The 17,464-nt window shown below is 35.0% G+C and overlaps 1 protein-coding gene across 1 annotated transcript in view; it reads left to right on the forward strand.

Moving 5' to 3' along the window:
- The first annotated feature begins 125 nt into the window (after positions 1 to 125).
- The window catches only part of WDR27 (WD repeat domain 27), a 56,828-nt gene continuing 39,489 nt past the window's right edge, over positions 126 to 17,464 (forward strand). The window contains exons 1-17 of the mRNA XM_015857952.1: positions 126 to 164; positions 216 to 267; positions 1,150 to 1,293; positions 2,917 to 3,041; positions 3,472 to 3,585; positions 4,095 to 4,146; positions 5,229 to 5,299; positions 6,152 to 6,266; positions 6,947 to 7,079; positions 7,405 to 7,508; positions 7,892 to 7,959; positions 8,632 to 8,765; positions 9,941 to 10,020; positions 11,561 to 11,639; positions 13,879 to 13,950; positions 14,553 to 14,656; positions 16,332 to 16,421. Of these exons, the coding sequence (XP_015713438.1) occupies positions 126 to 164; positions 216 to 267; positions 1,150 to 1,293; positions 2,917 to 3,041; positions 3,472 to 3,585; positions 4,095 to 4,146; positions 5,229 to 5,299; positions 6,152 to 6,266; positions 6,947 to 7,079; positions 7,405 to 7,508; positions 7,892 to 7,959; positions 8,632 to 8,765; positions 9,941 to 10,020; positions 11,561 to 11,639; positions 13,879 to 13,950; positions 14,553 to 14,656; positions 16,332 to 16,421 (1,576 nt within the window). The remainder of the gene's footprint in view (positions 165 to 215; positions 268 to 1,149; positions 1,294 to 2,916; positions 3,042 to 3,471; positions 3,586 to 4,094; positions 4,147 to 5,228; positions 5,300 to 6,151; positions 6,267 to 6,946; positions 7,080 to 7,404; positions 7,509 to 7,891; positions 7,960 to 8,631; positions 8,766 to 9,940; positions 10,021 to 11,560; positions 11,640 to 13,878; positions 13,951 to 14,552; positions 14,657 to 16,331; positions 16,422 to 17,464) is intronic.

Here is a 17,464-nt window from a genome sequence, read left to right on the forward strand (position 1 = left end):
TCCCCCACGCGTTGGGGACGGACCCCGAGCCGCCGGCGGTGCCCCGCTGTAGGATGGAAAGCGAGGGAGGCTGTCGTTCGTGGGGAGGGAGAAAAGACACTGAGATCGTCTAATTGAAACTTCTCATGGCCGACTGGTTAACTGATCAGGTTGCCCGAGTGCCTGTATCCAGGCTGGCGTGGTTAGGTCATCAGCACTGCGCCTTCCCTCAATAGCAACCTTTGTACGTGTGTGGTCTGGAACGTCAGCTTGGAGGCTCCACTGTGACATGTAAAGCCACCGACAATGTTCGCTGTCATCACGCTAGTAGACGACACCTTGTAGCATCTTACACGCTACGCCCTCCAGTGACCTGAGAAGGAGCTAGCAGGACGTGCGGGAGGGGACTAACATGAGATAGGCAGCAGCATGTGCACGGGACGATAAGGGGAGTCGTTTTAAAGCTGGAAGAGAGTAGATTTAGACTAGAACGCTTAGAAAGAACCAGTCTTTACTTGTGCAGGTGGTGAAGACACTAACAGGTTGCCCAGCAATGCTGTGGAAGCCCCTGCCCTGGAAGCATTCAAGGCCAGGCTGGATGAGGGCTCTGAGCAAAGCCTGTTAGGGGCGAAGGCTGTCCTTTAAGTTATCATCAACTAGATGATATGAAAGGTCCCTTCCAATCCAAACCATTCTATGTGTTATCCACGTATAGCCAAATTAGACACAAAACCTAGAATAACACCATACAAGCTGCTACAAGGGAACTGTACTTCATCCCAGCACAGCTATATTGTAAATTATTAAGGGCTTTTGGAACAATGAAAGAAAATGGAGTTTGAAACAGTTACACACACAGAATCACCCATCAGAATCGGCAGAATGACCCGACGGTTGGAAGGACCTCAAGGATCCATGTAGTTCTAACCTCCTTGCCTGGCAGGCACCAAACATACACATTTCTAGATCAGTTTAGCCCAGGGCCCCGTCCAACCTGGTCTTGAACACCTCCAAGGACGGGGCATCCACAACCTCCCTGGGCAGCCTGTTCCAGGGCCTAACCACTCAACCAGTTATTGTTTTGTTAATTTTTCAAACATTACCCATTTGTAATCTTGCACTGTTTGTAACTTTATTTTGAAGTGACTCATTTTTCCATGTCCATTTGTCAGCCATTACGTTTGTTAGGACATCGGCACTCCATTTCTGCCCTGTCATTTGGAAATAAAATCAATCCGCTTCTCGTCTGCTCAGCTTCCCGTGAGCATGTGATAGTGTGGAATGTTGATGAATGCACACAGAAACTACGAGGAGGTAGAGTATTATTTACATAGCATGTATATTATGTAAATATATATATAATAGAAGTGAAGTGAAGGCAATCACTCACCACCACCTACAAGCCCAGCAGTGCTGAACCAGTTTCTCAACAATGACCACCTTAGCAAGGGAAGGGAGCTGGCCATGGTTCTGACCCGCAGCTGGGGCTTAGGCTGGGCTCGATGGAGGCTGTTGGGAGTTTGAATGGACTGAAACTTATAGGAAGAATGAAAGAGAGCAAGTCATGGCTCACTAGAGCCCCAGTGACACGCTGTCCTAAAAACAATGTTATAGCGTTATGATTTAGAGGCTTTATGGCCCTCTTTTTGTGTCAGTATTGTGGAAGAGTCATGTAGCTCATCATTGTTAAAAATGATGTTGATTTGCCTGTCTTTTAATGTGTAGAAATTGTGTTTCATACTCTGACACACCGAATGTGGAAAACTACTCATCATGAAAAAAAAAAACAACACTTGTAAAGAAATGAGAATGTCCTAAATACTTTGATAATGAATTTCATCATTACACTTTAATCCATATAATTGTAACATAGAGTATCAGGGAATGATTCAGCAAGTGAGCATGAAATTGGACTAAGAATTCAGGGGAAACAAACATGGAAGTTAGTTAGAGTCAGTTAGTGGAAGATCAGTAAACAGTCTGTGTATATTTAATACAAAGACATTTGAAAGCCATATTCACAGCTGCTAGATTTCCTTTTTCACCTTTCTGTCTCTGTCCACAGGCTTTTCAGCAGATGCTGTGTAGATTGTCTCTGCCCAGACTGCTCTCTGTGCAGTCTTGGACAATTTTTTTTCACCTTATTTCTATCAAATGTGTCAGGAACTTGAGTTCTTTGTGTGATTCATCTCTCCATGCTGATAAATTTTGACACATAAATCTGTTACAGACTCCACAACATCTAGGGTAAAACGTAGGAAAAAACATTTGTAGCTGTTGTGGCTGTGTTCTGGTTAATTTGCTGCCAACGGAATCCTAAGACTTGATAAGATGTCCAAAGTCTGTGCACACTGTTGAAGGCAGAGTCATAAAATGTGGATCTGAAGAACCACTGAGATGAACATAATGATGTGGTGATAAGATGGATGAAAAATTAGCCTATTCTCAAAGCCAGTCTTACCATCTTTCTATGCAATGGTTTGCAATGGTTGATCTGCTGGATTTGAATCGGGATTTCCAGTCTTCAAAATGAATAAGGCACTACTAGGTTCTCTGGACATGCCATCCTGCTACAAAAATTCTATCCTTAATATTAGTGAGATTTGATATTCTTATTATACTTATACTTATTATATACTAACTTATTGTTAGTGTTGCAGAGAGTACCAGACATGGTCTGGGCAAGAAGGTAGATGGAGAATAGTTACTGGTATATAATTCTGTGCTTTGCTATCCAACAGCCTAGGCTGATTGGACTAGATGATCTTCCAACCCCAATTATTCTATATTATTAAATGGTGAGTTACTCTGTATATTTTCCTGACAGATACTGGTATAACTGTGTTGGCAGATAGCTGTTATGCAATGTTTCTGCGGATCTTGCTGCATCAGAGTTTTATATTTTGCTAAATCTCAATAATCATAAAATTGCTGCAGGGTTAACACCTCGAGGAATTATTATTGGAACTCTTCAGAGATTGGTGCTTCATGTAAGATTTAGTCCAGATGATCAACAAGTGGCAGTATGTGCTGGAAATCGAATCTACGTGTTAAGTGTAAAGGTGAGATACCATTCTTTGCAGCCACAGTTGTTTCCTAAAGTTCATCACTTTCAATAAGATTATGATGTGGTAATGTATTCATTCATGTTCTCATTTAGAAGTAAACAAATAGAAATGAATGTTTGATAGCACTATCAAGTGATATGCCATAAAAATGTTGAAGTTAAACAATATCTCAACATTCTGAAAACATCTGGAAAACTACTCCTTTATCACTTGCTTTGAAAAAGCAAATGCAACATGTGTTTTCTGCCAGCAAAATGATATACAGGGCTGCATTTGACTTAAGAAAAATGTTGCTGAATTTGTAATTTGAACCTAAGTCTGATATTATTTTTAGCAATAATTCTTAGTTATTCAGACCTTGAATCAATTGCCAGTTTTTATTTTGAAATCTATTTTGCTTTTATTTTGACTTTTCTAATCATAGTATGAAGCTATACCAGTTGAATTGAATGGCCACCTGGCTCCAGTGACTGCTGCTGAGTTTTGCACGCGGGAGAAAAATATGCTTATATCAATTTCTGAAGACAGGAGCTTTAAGGCAAGGAAATTCTTGAGCTGTGCTAAAAATAATAAAGAAAAATTAAAAAAAATATTTAGTGGATTTTTGAATTCATATTGTTTTGTTTTTTTTTTTCCTAAAAGTATTTGCTGAAAGTTAAGCAAAAGTCATCTTTGCTATTATAGAGACCAGAGCATTGTTTTTAAGAATTGCTTACAAAGTTATTGTAAAAATTAATTATAATTATAATAATTATTAATATTTTTAAAATAACATTGACGTTTTGTCATAGTCAAAACAGTAGTGAAGTGTTAACTTTGGTGATTTTTATGATCTGGCAAATGAACTCTGGCACTTATCAATTAATCAGAGCCCAACATGAAAAACAAGCAAGCAAATAAACCAACGCTGTGAAAAACAACATTGCTATATTGCATCACTTTCAGTGGCTGCACATCCCCGGTTTCACCACTTGATGGCCTTTTAAAAGTTTGTGCTTTCCTTAAAGATCTAAGTAGGTGCCTATCTTTTTTTGTTTTTCCCTAAAGATATGGGACTATTCCACTGGACTGTTAATACATCAGTCAGGAGTATTTACAGGTAATTTTTCCTTTCTTATACTTTTGCATAGCAAAATATATAAATCTGTACAATAAAATAACTGTATAGGTGTTTAGTTGATCTAGTAGAAGTATTTATAGTAAACTATATGCTAGCATATATTTTTTTCTTTGAAGTGGGTAGATAGTTTCAGTGTATTTTCATAAACAGTTTTTTTGTACAGAACGTGCATTTGGCATTTACTGAGATGTGTAAATAGTTCTATTGTCTATGTGCTTTTTATGTTTTGTATTGGAAATGAAAAGAAAGTCTTTAAGTGTTTCATATGTAGGTTTATTAGCAGGGTTTGTAGTTGAAGGCATACATTGACTTTAAAGTCAAAAACTACATTTTATAGAATGATGAGAACAAAAGGAGAGGAGGACAAACATCTGCACAGCAAGGGCAGCCCTCCCCAATAGAACTTTTCCTGAAAGTAACTGTGTGGTTTTCACCAGAACCTGTTTCAATCCTGTGCTGGTTGTTCTTGCTTATGGTGCAGTTAGAGCAGGTTGAAGCACACTGTGACTGGGGGCAGGAACTACATGGGAACTGGTTGTTAAGCTTTGTGCTTATCTATTATTAGACGCCCCATAGCAAAAGGAAAGCTCAAACCATATGATAGGAAAGGAGAGGAAGAAGGGATGACTCCTGCCTGATTACTTATGGCAGTTGCTTTGATGGAATTGGTTTGTATGTGCAAGGCCATGAGAATAACAGTAGCTGAACAGCCAACAGGGCTCTGAAAAACACTGCTATTGAAGCCTGGGTAAAAGGGTGCAGCAAACCACTGCCTCTGCAGTGTGGATAGCAGGTTACCAAAAACCACAGCCATACCAGTTTGGGAAGGCAGGCTACAGATCTAGAAATAGAAAGCTCATTGCAATGAAAAAAAAAAAAAAAAAAAAAAAAAAAAAAAAAAACCCTTTAAAAAAAAAAAAAAAAAAAAAAAAAAAAAAAGTGAAGACCACTGTTTTGTTTTATTCTGTTTTTACCTTTCTTTATAAGTAGGAGCTATCAATTTTGAATAACATTTCTGATTCATGTATACTCTGGAACTAATTGCAAGATTTTTGGAACAGGATTTCCTTTGCTAAGTCTGCTAGTTGACGAAGAAAAGAGACAGATCATCACTGGATCTGCTGAAGGACAGGTACTATACGTAAAAAATAATCTCTATGTGACAAAATACTTTACTATCATTAATTTTTCTATCACGAAGCTTCACAATTTGCATACAAGTTTTAAAATGCTACAATTATTTTAGCAAACATAACAACATAAAACCTTTATTACAAAATGCTAACTTTTTCCTCAAAACCATAATACTTTTTAGAACTGCAATCAGTAAGTATATGTACACTGAGGTGCTATAAGTATCTGTTTTAAAAGAAAAAAGATGAAAAGCAGGATACTCGTTCTTTGGCCAAGGAATAAAGCACATGGCCGTAACTTGGAGAGGCCATGATTTTAGCATGGTGAAGTTCTAAGTAAATTTGTAATAAACGTATTTTGAGCATTTGATTTTTTCTTTAATTAATGTTAGGAATATATTAATCAGATTTTTTTTCTATGGCATATAGAGGCCATCTTCCTTCTGCATAACTATTCAGTGGATCATGAAGAAAATTAAACACATAAATATAGTAAGGTATAAAGATAGAGGTATTAATGAAATTATCTTATGTGGCTCATTAAGCAACTGTATGCAGCTTACCCAGGATTTTTAATTGTAGGAAATACACTGTGAGGAGGGTTTTTTTCAAAGACACAGACATATAGGAATTGGACATGCTGTTCAAATTGACAATGACTACTGATATACTAAATGCTAATAATGAAAAAATCTTTGATAATTTTTGGAATATAGATGTATATAATGTAATTTCAGGTCCCAGGTAAGATGAATAAAAATTCATTAGTTACATAAACAGTTTTCAATATTGAACATCCAGCTCATATTTGTATAATTTTATTGCATTGCTTTTCTTATGTTTTCTTTCAGCTTTGGATCTTCAGTTTAATCAGTGATCATAATTACTGTTGTGTGACACGTATTGACTTAAAGAAAGAGCAAGAGAAATTCTATAATAAAATCTGGAAATCCGAAGAAGAATTAGGTAGCATAGTGCTTCTAGAATGCTGGTTTTGCTATATTTCAGTTGTTATTGACTACTGAGCATGCGTCTTTTATACCGTGAAAATTTAGTGATAGAGTGAAATTTATTGATACATGATAGAGTTTTGAATCTCAGACAGTCAAATGGAATCTTTTGCTAGAGCCGATACGAAGCTGGGGATTGGCATATAGGGAGGAATTATGCATACATGTCTCTAATAACATCTTGTACAATCTATCTGCTTATATATCGTTGCACTATGTCTTCAGTGCAAATAGAATCAATTCCTAAAAAATTAATCCATTTTCTAATTGGAGTAACATTTCTGAATTACCTTTGAAGCTTCTAAGAATCTTTTATGTTATGCTTTGTTATGTTATTTTATATGTTTTGCTATGCTGTTGTTTTACACTCATACCAGAGCCCCCCTATGATATATTATTTAACTGACAGTGGTATTTTTATTGGCATAACAATGAGTACTCATAAACCTTTAATGACTGCACCTCAGCAAGGTGATTCTCTGGCTCAAGATATCTCCATCTTTTGAAATGGAAAGATAGTGTGGTCTTATTTCATGTTATTGTACTACATTACTTTTAATTCTCTCTTAAATCTTTTTTGTTTGCCTTATTTCATTGTTTCATTGACTGATGACACTGCTAATTGGTTTTCTTCAGGTGAAAGACAAAATGCTTCTGAGCTTTGCAGAACAAGCAGCATGAAACCAGAGGGGCCAGTGGAAGCATCATTGCCTGTCCTCCTAATTGAACACTGTGATTATTCAGTATGTTTCCATAAGGAAGAAAATGAGTAAGTCCTTTAGAATACCTCCAAGTAGTTGGCTGGAATCTATTCACAGGAGTTCCCATTGGCTCTTAGGTTATTTTCACTGCATCAATTTTAACTGAAACTTTTTCCTTTGAACTGCAGATTCAAAAAATACATTTATAAACTTCTGTGGGGTAGCTTATTATTTTTGCTATATTGGAATCAAGTTAGCTAGTATTACTGTGTCTTATATAGTAAAAAAAAAAAAACACACAAAAAACCACCACCACCACCAACAAAAAATCCTTCTCTATCATACTCGGGTACATGTTCTTTTTGTTTGTTTGTTTGTTTGTTTTTCTAATAGATCCTGTGTCCAGAATAGAAGCTATTTTTGGATAGGAACCTCTACTGGCTTGTTATTAATAAATTCAGCAAACTTGGAATTGGAAGCCTTTTTATGTTACAAAGGTATGAATAGAAAATATTTGGCTACAATCTAATGTGATTGCTTTTCTTTGTTGTCTGATATAAATAGTATAAGAGTTAGTTAATACAGCAAAAATTGTTTTTTAATGTTTTAATTTATCAATTAATTTTACTGTGTTTTTCTGTCACTGATGACTTGTTTCAAAACATGTATCAGTACTAGATTTTTGTAGTGGTTAGTTATGAAATCTTATTCAATTTAGCAACCTAACTACTAGGTATGTTATTCTACTCATACTTCACAATGAGGCTGTAAGCTGGAATGATATATACTGAAAACAGTGGTGGTATCAAAACAACATGAGTAAATTTTTTCCCTTTTAAATGTAAATACATCTTTTACCACTGTGTTCTTTTTGGTAAAGATTACAGCGGCCTCAGCATTCGATTTGCTAGATCGTGTTCATTAATGAAGAAAGCAGTTAATGGAAAGGTGAGTATATAGTTAGCATTTATTTAATGAATGTTTACATTTTCAGTTATTTTTTATAAACATTAATTCTGCATTTTGTTTACAAATTATGTACATGTACACTTATTTATTCAAAATGTGAATTACAGAGTTATTTCTCTGGAGATGATTCTTTAAGGAGATTTCTAGTTTTAGTAGCTGGGTAGTTTTAAAGCTCTCAGAATTTGAATGCTATCTGAAGTGACTAGGAAGCAAAAAGTGAATTGTTTTTCATGGTGTTTGGTGTGTACCTTGAATGTCAAGAATGACCACTGTGGCAGCAGAGGCACTGTCTTATAAGAAAGAAAGGTAGAAGCATTACACTTTTTCTTCAAGCAGATGCTGGGATGAACTTTTGAATCCTTTCAAGAGATCTGCAAAAACTGAGTTGTGAGAAAATTTCTGTGGAAAATCAACAGAAGAGCATTTTAGGAAATGGAATATATACATATGATATATATAAGCACCATAGGCATATTTTGAAGGACAGCATTAAGCACTTTTTAATATTTAATGCTGTGAGACCAAAGCTATAGATATCTGAGTAATATTCATAAACAAAAAAACAGTTTTATTCTCAATTATAAATACTTTTGCATTAGAATTTAAATTTTGAAGTACACGGAGTACTATTTTACAGTGTAATTACTGCAGGTTTTATGCTTGGTCACCTCAATGTTTGAAGACATGATTACTGTGTTGGAAGTTAACCCTGCTTTGTTGCTGACATCTCAGCAGAGTGGTACTTGTAAAAGTGGAAATGAAGAGAGTCTATCAGTCATTGCCAGGTACAGAATAACTTAAAATGTTCTTTTCTTCAAAATTGGATAATGCTTTTGTTTTTCTGACACTTAAGTCTATCACATTCTTTTGTACAGTGTTATTTTCTGACTTGGATTAACTTAACTTGTTTTCCTGTCGTGCTTTTTTGCACTCAGTGGGAGAAGTTACTAGATAGCAGAATGGTTGAGACTAGAAGGGATAGCTCCTGGTCATCTGGGAGGTCCCTTCTAAAGCAGAGACACTCAGAGCAGTGTGTTGAGGCCCAAGTCCAGTTTGCGTTTGAGTACCTTCCAAGAGGAGACTCTGCAGCCTTTCTGAGAAACCTGTACCAGTGTTTGATCAACTGAACCGTGAAGATATGCTTCTTGGTAGTTAACTGGAACCCTCTGTGTTCCATTTTGTGAACATCTTTTCCTGTCACTGGACACCACTCTTTTGCACTTATATATATATATAAGTATACATTGGAGAGATCCCTGCTGAGCCTCTCCTACTCTGTACTCTCCCCTGTTGAACTTGCTGATGCTTTTGCCAGCCAACTTCTCCATCCTGTCTCTGGATGGTTGCACAATCCTCTGGTGTATCATTCCCTTCTTCCAGTTTTGTGGTTTCTTCTGTAGTCTTTATGAGGACACACTCCACCTTCCATATTATTAATGCAGATATTGAACAGGACTGGTCTCAGGACTGATCCCTGAAGTATTCCACTTGTTACAAGCCTCCAGCTAGACTTTGTGCCACCTATCACCACCCTCTGGGATGTATGCCAGTATTCAGCTTTCTTGCTGTGTGTTCCTCCAGACCATACTTCACCAGCCTCTCTATGAGGATCTTATGGGAGACAGTGGCAAAAGCTTTCTAGTCCAGGTAAACCATATGTACCATTGTCTACAAGCTAATCCTTTCATCACAGAAGTTTATAAAGTCGGTGAACCACCATTTCCCTGGCAAATCCATGGTGACAGTTCTCAATGATGGTCTGGTGTTTCATGGTCCTGGAAATGGCTTCTGTGAAAACACTGGAATTTTAAATCACAGAAAAACCTGCTGTCTTTAAGTGAAGTGAAGTGAAAATGTCATGTGTACATTCACACAAATTAGTAAAAATAAATTTTGACACCTTTTATTCATTGCATTTATCAATATTTGTGTTTTTTTGTTTTTTGTTTTTTTAACTTAGGTGTCCTTTGTTGCCAAAATCTCCATTGTGTACAAATTTAAATAAAAATAAAAATAAAAAACATCTGAGTAAAACAGAAAGTGAGTATAAAAAAATCTTGATATGAATAAATAAAGCCATATTTTTATGAACAGAAACAGACTCAAGTGTCTGGTGTCTATATATTTCTTGAGTTACATGTATGTCACTTGTATTTTAATAGACAGCACTTTATTTTTCTAGTAGTATTTCATATCTTACCCAAATGTTAGTTATGAAAATGATGGTAATGGGATATTTTTCTTTTTTTAAATATAGTCTTCTGAGAAATATCAATGTTGAAAGAGTTGAAGTATGTAGAATGCTTATATTTTTTTCATATTGTTTCATAGCGTGGAATATATTTTTCTATATAATTTGACTTTCCTTTCTTATTTTTAATTAAATATTTGATCGGTTTTGTTGTCCTGAATAGTCTTTTGTTAATACTTGTAAGTTTAGGAAATTGATTTTTGACTTAGGTTCCTACTATCTGAAAAAAAAAGATCAAGGTCTCTTTCAGTTGCTGTTGGAGAACACGACTTCTTTGCTTAGTAGTAGTAAAGCTAGGTTCAGAAAATACCTAGAAAGTATTTTTCTTCATAATCACCTTTTCTTTTGAAAAGAGAAAATAACTGTTAGCTGTGGACACTTAGATTAATCTATTTTGATTCTATTGATTGTACTTGATGGACATGCTAGACTGTCAAAGGTTATAGTTGTAGTTTTATGTGGAAATCTGAGACAGTATCTATAGTGTTTTTTGCTAGAATTCAAAGCTTCTTCTAAAACCCAGCACTGTATTATTATTGACACATCACATTCAGATATCTTAGTTGCTCCAAGGAAATCCTCTGATATCTCAGAGCAAGTGGTGTCAGGCAATCTTTAGGAAGGACCCTTTTCTCCCTCTTCAATACATATAGAGAAGTGATAGCTGATGGGTGCTAAAGATGTGCCTACCCTCAGCATTGGTAAATGTGCCCATGAGATCACTCACAGTGCACCTGAAGGTTTTTCTTTGGATTATGAACAAGATTTCCACTCCCTCCCTTTTAAATTTAATTAGGTCATTTCTGCTGATATGAAATGCTTGTATTTAGTTTTGAGCTGGAAGCTGCCTTTTAGGAATGTTATTAAAAGAAGGTGAATTCTACCATTATTAATGACTTCTCAAGCCAGATAAAAGAACAGTCATTTATGTGCACCTGCTAGTCAGTTTGTTTTAGATCTTTATATATATTCCAAATGTAAGTTGTGTATGTTTTATAGCTAGTAAATATAAAATCTAAGCATAAAATAGGCAACTACAGAATACATTCACGTGTGAATGATGAAAAAAGCTCCTTAGAACAGTATTTTTGTTAGTTCAAAGTTTAGAGTTCCTACTAGATATTATTTGAGGAGGGATATTATGCAAAGGGGCAGTTCATTTCTTTCCTTTTCTCAGTCTTTTAAAGTATCTGATCGTAATTGTGTTTTGTATTACAAGGAGACATTAAAAATTGCCCCTGCTTAGCTTAACTATGTATCTATAAAGTTGTAAAAATGTAATTTCACATTAGGAAGCTCTTCAGTGATCATTAATTTGTTTTACTACAGGAGTGAAAAGCACTAGGAAAGATCAACCACTGGTATTTCATAATAAAATTAAGTCATCTGGTTATACAGCTTCACCACGGTGAGTAGATATGCTTGTATTGTATCTTTTTTACTGGGATCTGATATTATGTCATATAATAGAGATGGACAGTCTCACCACTGTGAAATTGGTGACCCATGAAAAATAGATGATTTTAACAATTACAGTCCTTTTAAAAACATGTTGTAAATTTTCGCAGACTTTTGTCTTGAAATGAAAACTTGTGTACATTTACATAGTGTCTGTTTCTAAATACGATGTCACTTAAACCCAGTTAGTTCTTTCTTTTGTTCTATGCATACGGAGCATTCTCAGATCAACCTAGGGAGAAGTATGCCATTTATTTCCTCTCGACCATTTTTTGAGATGGGCCATGTTACAACTTTATGAGCTGTATAACCTCACTTTATTGGTATGGTGTTATTTTTTAAGAACTTTCAGGATTTTTGTTTTTGTTTTTTTTATTTTTATTTTTTTTATTACAAGCTTCTAAAATCACTTGAGGAAGTTTGCTGTAGCCTTGCCTGTTCTTTGCTTGCTTTTAAAGATTTATCTTTGGATGGAGAACTCACACTCAGATGGAATGAGTAGTGTTGTGTTAGTGTTCCCCACAGGAATGGAGAGTTGGTCTGTGTCTCAGAGCCCCGGGTAGATCATAGAGTATGATATACATTTTTGGTACCATCCTTGTGTAGCATGATTGTTAGAACAGAAGTAGAATGGTGCAAGGTATTACGTGAGAAATATTCAAATTGCTTTGAATGCAAGCGAGTATTGAAACTGAGAAATCAAGAAGCAGTTTTTACCTATCAGCAATAGATTTATTTTAATTGATCTGAGGGAAAGTCTGCTTATGTTTACATCTTTAGAGAGCAACTGGGAGCTGTGGTTTTTATATTCTGAGAACAATCATTAGAGTCTGGGACCTCAAAATAGATTCAATCATTTTGAAATGATGAACCTTTTTTTGCTGATTTCCGAATGTGTTATTTGTGTTCCTAATTCTGTGAATATACAAACTATGTTGTCTTTTCTCTCCAGTTTCTCTCAACCTAGAAGCCTTGGATAAGATAGGATGAATACAGGCACCGAACCTGTAGTTTAAGAAGTTCTATTCATCCCATTCCTAATTCCATATCATAGAATTTCCTTGTTTAATCAAAGCCACTACTTAATCATCCCTTGAGAACATGACTGAAATGGTCCCCAGCAATAGATAAAAGTTTCAGGGGAAACTAAATCTGGCTTAAGGACATCTATGAATTCTCCATCTCTTGTATCTTGTTTGTTGCTTTGCTTCTGAGTTGAAGGAACTTTTGGTTGTGATGATGTGTGCAATCATTGTGATGATGTGTGGGGTAGAAGAAAAACTTCCATTTTTTCTACCATACCATGTTCATGGAATATCCCGAATTGCTTTTGAATGTGGTGTCAGACTTCTCCCTTAACCAAAAAAACCTCCCTTGTGTTTTCCTGAAGTTTCAGACATGTGAAGATAAACTGTTGAAACACAGTGTTAAAATGCACTGCAAAATGAAGTGTCTTTCACACTTCAGAGTGATCTGAAGACAGCTCAAGCTCTTTCAGGTTTTGCTAAGAAATGTCTCAGTTTTTGATATATATTATGCTGTTACTACTAAAAGATTTAGAACTGTGTTTGCTAAACATCATTTCCAGAGAGTCTAGCCTCCATTTTTTTCAGGGAACGTAGCTGAGAAACCGATTATAACTCAGCTCAGATATGGCAAAGACCATCTAGGGGGAATACTGTTTTGACACCAGTTGTTCCATTTGCTTTGTGTTTATGGAAAAGATTTTTCCTGTACATTGGTACTGCTATATGAAGGAATTGTGTCGCATGTGTTGGCTTTGTGTTTTGCTAACTCAGAACTTACTCTCCCATTTCGGTTGTTCAGTTTTCTTGCAGAATCTTTATTAGGCATTCTGTCTTCTTGAAGCTCTTCTTGTTTATTTAGTCTGCAGGAAGAATTCTTCATGTTAGTGGATTTTGGCCTTCAGAATGTGCAGTCCAACAGATAACACATGGAAAGCAAAACTTTAGCTGCAAACAAGAATACTGTAGATCACTACAAAGTTATCTTTTTATCATTCAGCATGTACATCGTCTTACCTATAAACATTAGTAGTATGCATAAACAGTAAGAAGAAACAAGGATTGTTTTTTGTTTGGAAAAAAGAAAGTCCCAACAAAAAAACCCTGCATATCTCATGAAACAAAGAATGTTTCATATAGTAGAGTCTCTGTTCTTTCTTGTAGAATGACCATGTTTACGCCAAATACTAACCTGAAGAAAAATGAGGTATTAAAGTGCAAAACCAGTTTTAAATGGTAGGTAAGATAGCAACTGTTTTGAAGGAGGAACAAATTTAAATGAATTCTGTCAGAAATATGTTTTGTAACTGCTTCTCTCATAACTTTAGTTAGGAGCATCTGGGGAACTAAAACACATTATAAATTTGCTATAAAAGTCTTATTTTTCTAATAAGAAAAATAGCTGATTGTGGCAAAGTGAGTTTTAGTGATCAGTGTCCTACTTATGTGTATATATGGAAATCTTTTTCATATTGCTTATTCTTACAGCAAGGTAGTTTTCATTTTTAATTCATTTCACTATTATGAAATTATTGTGTAATTTAAGAAATATGATTTTATAAATATTTTTCTAAAATGCCATGTTAATTCTTTATTTCATAAATTCATAATAGTTGCTGATGTGAGTAATTGAAGTTTGATAATTTTTAATTTATTCTGTTGTTTATTCTGGGTTTAGCATAAATTCTTCAGGGAATATATAGATGAAAGTATTTACAATAACTCTGCAAGCAATATTTATTTCATTATTGAAATGGCTACAAACAAGGTTTAGATGTCTCAATATTTTTCCTCTCCTTTGCTTTTCCTTTTTTAAAATATTTTTTATTTTTCTGAAGTACAAGTAAAGAATATCCCCTGGAAAGTTCTCCTCCAATCATCTCTAGCAGAGAAATATCTATTGGCTTTGAACCAACTAGAATTTGTTGCATTCAGTATTCTGGTATGTATAGTTTCATTAAATGTACTATTGTGTCCTTGTGGAGACAGAATAACAAAATTTGTGTAATGTTTATAAAAGCTGTGCTTTTCCTAGAAAAATCTGGCATCTGCTGCTTGGTCATCATTTTTTAACTTGCAAAACCATGCAAGCTGCTAATACGTGTCAAAGGATTCTAATTCTCCTTTGATTTTCTAACTTGTTTTCTTTTGGCCCCATTCTATCACTTTTCCATTACAGCTTGATAATTAGTGGTCTAACACTTTCCTTCACTAAGGAAGTTTATTTTCTCAGTCATTTACTTGGTGTAATTAGGATGTGTTAGAAGCTGAAGTTCTGTTTCAAAAGAATCAGAATGCAATTTTATTTTATTTTACTTTATTTTTTTTAATGCTTTGGAGAAGAAATTCTTGTCATAGCTTTTGTCATTTTCAATCCAGGTAAATATTACACAGGATCCATTTCCTAGGTCAGCAATCAAGTGTATCACTGAGTATATAATTATGTCAGTGTACATGCTCCAAACCACAGAATATATAAAGTATTTAAAACCATGTATCTTTGTAAGTATTTTGGGTACCAGAACAACTTTCATCTTCAAGAAATAAAAGTAAGCTAAATGCAGTCTGTAACTTCTTAAAGCATACTGCAACCCTAAGTGATCCTTAGAGGCCTGTAAGAAATTATTTTTATGGCCCATAAAGGAGATTGTGGAGTTGTGGAGAGCTTATGTTTTGCAATGGTGAGCTTCAAACTTAGCAGTCACCTCTCATGCTGAAGATATGTACTGTCAAAACCTTAGAAAAAAACAGGGAGACTTCTGCAGAAGAGCACTACCCTATAGCTTAAAGACTATGGGGAGTATGGGGCATGGGGCGTGCATTTCTTTGAGTATTTTATTCAGAACTAGTTATCTTATTTTTGAGAGGAAAATATTTTAGGTCATTATTTAGTGTGTTTAATTACTGATATATGAAGAAAAAGTCAAGTGAAATATTCTTAAAACTTCTTAAAAAATACATTTCACAGGGAACTTAGTGACATCCATTGATTTGAATTATGCAATTCTGCTTTCTCCTTTGTTCTACCTCCTTTCCCCCTCACATTGGTTCAGTTTGCTGCTTTAATTATTTTAATAGAAGCATTAGGGAAGTCTAACCTGGCATCGATCAATTACATCAATACTGCTGATCAGTTGTATAAATGAACAATCCAACAGTGCTTGAATAGTTTTGGGGATGAGTTTATGATGTTGATAAGAAATCTGTAACTTTTAAGGACCAATCCAGGATGACTGCTATGTGCAGGTATGTATGAGAAGGGGATATAACTTTTAAGTTGACAATATAGGAAAAATGAGTTTAAGTCAGGAAAAATTTATATGACTGCTAAAAATTTATACACTTAAAATTTGTAGCACTCCTATATAAAGCAAATTTCTGCCATGTGATGTGTAGGTGTTGTGAGAATATGTTAGCAACACAAGACATGGTGTATAAATTCATACTAAATTTCGCAGTATGAGTTTGCAATGTTCAAGCAAAAAAATTTGTTAGATGTGAAATGAATACTTAGTGTTTGTTTTTTTTGTAGTGGCACATATAATTTTTATGAATAAAAGGATAGAATCTTATTTCCTTGTTGCTTCCAAACATAAATCATCAGAATCTTTTTATAGGGGATGGAAATTACCTGGCCTGTGGGCTGGCTAACAAGACTGTACTGATATTCAACTCCGATCTCACCAATACACATCATGTTTTTGGAGGTAAATTTCTGAATTATGTTAGTAAAGAATAGTATATAATTGAGTCTAACATAAAGTGCCATGTTGGCAAACAGATTTCACTTACATCACCCTCAAAAGAATGGGAGTGAGAAATGCTTCTGATTCAGGAAATAAAAGTTAATACCCTGATGAGTTAAGTTTGTTTGGTATTTTAAAACTTGTTATTTATTTATTTTAATTGAGAAATGGAAACAAAAACTGTTGTTTTTTTTTTTTGTTTGTTTGTTTTTTTAAATACAGCAGCATTAACACTTGGGAACCTAAAATCAGGAGGGGAGTAAACTCTTTGAAAGGGCAGATAATAGCAGGACAAGGGGAAATGGTTTTAAGTTGAAAGAGGAAAGATTTAGGTTGGATGTCAGGGCAAGTTCTTTACTAGGAGAGTGGTGAGGTCCTGGAACAGGCTGCCCAAGGAGGTTGTGACTTGCGTTTTGCTGATTATTAAAAATGTATTTATAATGCATAGAAGAGAGGAGATAACTTCTTTGCTTTAAGCCTACTATTTTCAGCTTTGTTCCCCAAAGCTCTCAATTAAAGTAGCTGTGCATTCCAATCAGTGTTGACTCCTCAGGTGACTGTGTTCTGTTATGAAGTACAGGTGATGTTGATCAGCTTTAGAAGAGTTACACCCAACTTGGACCCTTTTGAAGAACTCTTCTTACAAAACCAGCTCATGTGCTTTGGAATAGGGGAACCCTGCTCAAAGTCTGTTTTGAAGCTTACTGGCCTCCTGCAAGCCAGCTGACATTTTATTCACTACTCTTTGGGATACTGGAGACTTGAAGTCTTAGGTTCTTATTCAAACTTTAAATTTCCTTATTTTATTTTTTGTAATCCTCATAGTGGTAATTCAAAGCTTCCAAGTGATTTTACAATACCAAAGCCCTCACATAAAGTTTTGCATTGGGAGTAAAGTAAGTACTTACCTAGTACCTATGCAGGTTATTTATTTATTTCCTGAATTTTCTGCTTGTTTTTATTATTTAGTAATTAAAATATCTTCTTTATAAGTACTTTTTTGG

Source organism: Coturnix japonica, chromosome 3 (assembly GCF_001577835.2).
Source record: "Coturnix japonica isolate 7356 chromosome 3, Coturnix japonica 2.1, whole genome shotgun sequence".
Lineage (NCBI taxonomy): Eukaryota > Metazoa > Chordata > Aves > Galliformes > Phasianidae > Coturnix > Coturnix japonica.